The sequence below is a fragment of the Octopus bimaculoides genome, chromosome 5 (assembly GCF_046866305.1).
Source record: "Octopus bimaculoides isolate indiv1 chromosome 5, ASM4686630v1, whole genome shotgun sequence".
NCBI lineage: Eukaryota > Metazoa > Mollusca > Cephalopoda > Octopoda > Octopodidae > Octopus > Octopus bimaculoides.
The window spans coordinates 20,836,231-20,842,230 of NC_142932.1; the positions used below are offsets into that span (position 1 = coordinate 20,836,231).

The 6,000-nt window shown below is 36.0% G+C and overlaps 1 protein-coding gene across 1 annotated transcript in view; it reads left to right on the forward strand.

Annotated features, from left to right (window-relative positions):
- Positions 1-6,000, forward strand: part of LOC106879589 (E3 ubiquitin-protein ligase CHIP) — a 77,095-nt gene that overhangs the window by 36,023 nt on the left and 35,072 nt on the right. The window contains exon 4 of the mRNA XM_052967921.2: positions 4,844-4,919. Coding sequence (XP_052823881.1) covers positions 4,844-4,919 — 76 coding nt within the window. The remainder of the gene's footprint in view (positions 1-4,843; positions 4,920-6,000) is intronic.

Genomic DNA, 6,000 nt, shown 5'->3' on the forward strand with positions numbered 1-6,000 from the left:
ATAAACTAACAAATGTCTAGATGGATAAGTAAAAGAAGAGACATGCAGATTGATATAGCTGTGAATGGATGTGTGGATATGTAGGTAGATAGAAAAGCAGATGGATAGACAGACAGTCTGACATGTGAATAAGGAATAAAAATCTGACTAGATCAATAGACATATTTGGAGATGGATCAATACAGAGAGATATATAAATAGATGTATATAAATAGCTTGTGTTTACAGCCATACATGCTAACACAGTACCTGATCCAGTCTATATATAACCAATCAATCCATATTGCTAGCTACTATTAATACAAGCGAACCAAACTACTTGTCTATTTTTGGCATTTTGTAATTTCTTAATTGTTATTGTTTGTGTTGATGTTAAAAGATGTATTATTACTGCTGCCGTTGTTGTAGTTATTATGTTGTTTTTGTTGTTGTATTGTTGTTACAGCGATTGTATTGATTTTTTTTTTTTACTGTTGTTGTTGGTATTGTATGTAGTAATACCACTTTTTTGTTCATATTGTTGTTGTTATAGCTATTGTATTATTATTGTGACTGATGCTGATATTGTATTGTTGAGGTGGTGGTTATTAAGTAGGTGCAGGTATAGCTGTGTAGTTAAGACGTGTGCATCCCAACCACATGGTTTCAGGTTCAGTCCTTGTGTTTGACACCTTGGTCAAGTGTCTCCTATAACTCTGAGCTGACCAAAGCCATGTGAAGGGAATTAGTAGATAGAAAATGAAAGCTGCCTGTCATAATGTTTATATATATATATATATATATATATATATATATATATATATATATATATATATATATATATATATATATATATATATATATACATATTTGGCAGGAATGGCAACAAAAGAAAGAAAGGGACCTCGATATTATGCAAATAGAGGAATGTATCTGTAAAAATATGTGACACTTATTCAGTAGCCATGATAAAACTCCGAGTTTCCGATGTCCGGGCGGTGTTCCGCTCCAACCATCTCTTCAGTTATTCAGCCACCGGAGATTCTATTTGAAATAGAATCTCCGGTGGCTGGATAACTGAAGAGATGGTTGGGGTGGAACACCGCCCGGACATCGGAAACTCGGAGTTTTATCATGGCTACTGAATAAGTGTCACATATTTTTACAGATATATATATATATATATATATATATATATATATATATATATTTGTGTGTGTGTGTGTTCTTGTCTTGACATCACATGATTGTCATAAATAAATGCTGTTCAATTCCAATGTTCTCTGAATAAATGTCTGGCTATGGAGTAATATTACATTGCTTGGAAACAAGTAAGGGCTGGTGGCAGTAAAGGCATCAGGCTATATAAAATCTGTCTCGGTAAACTCTGTCACGCATAAAAAAGTTGACGTTAAAATGATGATGATGATAATGCTGATGATATGGTCATTAACCCATTAGGATTTAAGCCGAATGGATCCAGTAATTTTTAACTGATTGGATCCAGCCTCTCACAGCTATCCTACAACCTAATTCTAAAAATAAACAATTATAGCATCAAAATCTTGTAGCTAAGAGATAATGCATGATTGATTCAAAACAATGTGAATAAATGTCACATTTAATAAAGTAATCTGAATGCTAAAAGGTTAGTATTGTTCTTTATCCACGAATTGTTATTAGTTAGATGTGCTGTTAAGCTTCTCTCCTCCCAGGTGCTTATCTTATACTATCCTGTGTTGTCTCAGTGTTTGTATTCAGACACTTGAAGATGGAGAAAGATTAGAATGTAAGAAGAGGTCTTTGCCAGTAGTATTGTGTAAATATAAAACAAGGACCTTAAGAGTGGCTAATATCAGCTAACTGAGAGTGTATGACAAAAGTAAAACATTAGAAGCAAATTGAAATATTGCCTGAAAATGACCTCAAAATTATGTGCCCCGACCTTGTTTCTGAGGTTATTTTAGTGGTAAAAAAAGAGTTGTTGTGCTAAAAACAGTTTATTTGGTAGATAGATGATAAGCAGCTTTCTTTATTATAGTACAGATGTGACTAATTTGGAGAAACGTTACTTTCATTGTTCACACATTGTCACTCTTACAATGCAACACTTTGTAATTTTTATTCAAATAGGAAGTGTGAATTGAAATGAAGTAAATGTGCCTCACTGTATCCTCATCTGTAGTAAATGAATAACAACAGAGTCGAAATTCATTTGATGGGACTACCGATTATTGAAACTATGGCCCTTTACTGAATTACAATAGCCAAATACAATAAACAACTCGCCGAGGTTTACTGCCCCCTGAGGGTCCCCTTGCTTGTTCCGGGTATAGACAGTGTCTTCAACATTACCTTTAGGCAATAGGTAACCAGTGTGTCCTGTAAAGTTGAAATCGAATGTAGACTTCAAAAGTTAGCAGGTATTAATACAGTGTTAATGTGAACTTCAATAGATAAATCAACGGGGCTTAGTGCCCCCACCCCTAGGGTCCCCTTGATAAGTTCAAGTAAAAGTTTATGTGTTCACCTTCCTCTGTGAGCCATGGGTAATCATTATGTCTCATTTTGTGAAAACCAAACTCCAACTCAAACAGTTACAACGTTTTGTTGTACTGGTGATATCAATTTCAACATTCATCAAAATCAGTTTACTGCCCCTCCAAGGGGTCCCCTACTCGAATTTCTGTGTCTTCTCACCCACAGCAAACTTTTAGAAGTCTCATTCACCTGTTGTTGCCGACATGAGGCTCAACAACCAAAGGTCATATTTTACCACCTCACCCATGTCTTCCTGGGTCTACTCCTTCCACATGTTCCCTCCTCAATTAGAGATTGGCACTTCATTACGCAGCTATCCCCATCTATGTATGTGTATATACATATGTATGTGTGCATGTGTATATGTTTGTGTAAACATGTATGTGTATACATGTTTGTATATAAATATATCAATGGTGGGTGTATGTGTATATATAAATGTATATATAGATATTACCAAGATCATCAATGGCATGGGTGGGACAGTTTGACAGGATCCAGTGGCTCTGAGGATTACATCATGTTACACTACCTGCTGTATATATATATATATATATATATATATATATATATATATATATATATAAGTTCAAAAAAGAAAAACGACAAAAAAACAACAAAAAACAACAACGCAAGGACATGATACAGATATTGTGTTACTGGACACTCGGGAAAGGAAAGAAAGAGAATCTGATGTTTCGAGCAGAGCTCTTCGTTGGAAACATAGGAATGACTTTCCTAGTGCTAACTACCTTACAGAGTGTACTGGATCCTTTTTTCTATGGCACCAGCACTTGTGAGGTTGCCATGCAGCTTGCAAAGTGGGGCTGCAGTATAGAATAGGGCAACTTTATGCTAGGAGATGAGGTGTTAGAATATGAAAGGACAGAACAGGTTTTTTGCTGTAGAGGAACTTGATGGCTTTTCTTATTGTGGAAGAGTGTGTGGGAGTGGCTAGGGTTGAGCTGGCAGGAGATGAAATATGTGATGAGGTGTCAGGGTTGACCCCTTCAAGATAGACAGTGAGCAGGAGCAAGGGTAGGTGAACAAGGCCTGTGGGTGGATAGAAGTTGCAAGAATTATAAGTGAGTGAGAGATGGGGAGAATGCTTGAGGTGGGGGAGGGGGATATAATGAACAAATTTGTGTATGTTTGCATGTGTGTGTGTGTGGGTATATATATATATATACACACACACACACACACACACACACACACACACATATATGTGTGCTGGCCTCCTGATAATTAATCGATATTAATTAATATATGATTAATTACCATATTTTATAATAATATATATATACATACATATCATGGATATCGTTGGCGATTTTTTTTCTTCTTCCGTCTTCCCTTCTTTGGACTTTCCTATGTTTCCAACGAAGAGCTCTGCTCGAAACATCAGATTCTCTTTCTTTCCTTTCCCGAGTGTCCAGTAACACAATATCTGTATCATGTCCTTGCGTTGTTGTTTTTTTGTCGTTTTTCTTTTTTGAACTTATATATATATATATATATATATATATATATATATACACACACACACACACACACATATATACATACTTACTTGGAAATGGATGCGTCGGGTTCAATTAAATTAAAAGTAATATATAATATATTTATATATACATATATGTGTACAGGATATATATATATTTATATATATATATATATGTATATATATATATATATATATATATATATATATATATATATATATATATATATACTCACACACATATGCACACACCTATGTACATATATATATGTGTGTATGTATGTGTATACATGTATTTTTTTTTTTTGTGTGTGTGTGTACACATAAACACATCATGTACACACATATATATTTGGCAGTCTCACAAGTGCTGGTGCCATGTAAAAAACTCCCAGTACAATTTGCAAAGTGGTTAAGGTTAGGAAGGTTATCCAACCAAGCCAAAGCAACCATGCTAAAGCAAACATTGGAACTTGGTTCAGTCTTCTGCCACATTAGTTCCAGCATTGAAAACAAAATTTAAATGATGATGATTCTATATCATCTCTTCTGTTCTATTTATTGAAAGACAAGGGTGATTTGAAAGAGTTTTGGCTGCTACTTTAGCATTTCAGTTGACCACATAGGTGTTCTTATAGTGGCTCATATACATGAGGCTGGGATGTGATGTTAAAATAATATTGTAATGGTTGTGTTTTTTTTTATTGTTAGTGTTGGTTTTAAGTAAAGGTAAACATTGAGAACAGCACATTTTTTTTGTTGCTTTGTAATTTATTTTTCGTGGTTCTAATTGTCTTGGTGATGATGATGATATTGTAGGCAGCAAGAAATGGTGCGGCAGATGTATAAAGACACCGACTGTACAGAAGAACTGAAGAATATAGAGCAGGAACATGTAAGTAGTTGCCTTATGCTTCCTTGTTATAGTGTAACAATTGCATGACAGATGAGACATCATCGTCATCTGATGTTCACTTTTGATGTTTCCTCAACAATTTCTATCTGACCCATGCAAACAAGGAAGACTGAACATCAGAAATGATGATGATGATGATGGTATATACAAGTGTTTAAGTGTGTCTGTATGTTTGTGTCTATGTTTGTGTATGTGTGTTTGTTTGTGTGTGTGTGTGTATATATATTCTTTTATTTGTTTCAGTCATTTGACTGCGGCCATGCTGGAGCACCGCCTTTAGTCAAGAAAATTGACCCCAAGACTTATTCTTTGTAAGCCTAGTACTTATTCTATCGGCCTCTTTTGCCAAACCGCTAAGTGACGAGGACATAAACACACCAGCATCGGTTGTCAAGCAATGCTAGGGGGACCAACACAGACACACAAACATACATACACACATATATATACATATATACGACGGGCTTCTTTCGGTTTCCGTCTACCGAATCCACTCAAAAGGCTTTGGTCGGCCCAAGGCTATAGTAGAAGACACTTGCCCAAGATGCCACGCAGAGGGACTGAACCCGGAACTATGTAGTTGGTAAGCAAGCTACTTACCACACAGCCACCCCTGCACCTATATTCTTTTATTCTTTTATTTGTTTCAGTCATTTGACTGCAGCCATGCTGGAGCACCGCCTTTAGTCGAACAAATCGACCTCAGGCCTTATTCTTTGTAAGCCTAGTACTTATTCTATCGGCCTCTTTTGCTGAACTGCTAAGTTATGGGGATGTAAACACTAACATCGGTTGTCAAGTGATGGTGGTGAGGACAAACACACATGCGCACACACACACACACACACACACACACGTATACAACAGGCTTCTTTCAGTTTCCGTCTACTCACAAGGCTTTGGTTGGCCCAAGGCTCTAGTAGAAGACACTTGTGCAAGGTGCTACACAGTGGCACTGAACCTGGAACTATGTGGTTAGGAAGCAAGCTTCTTACCACACAGCCACGCTGTGCCTATATATATATATATATATATATATATATGTATATGTATACACACA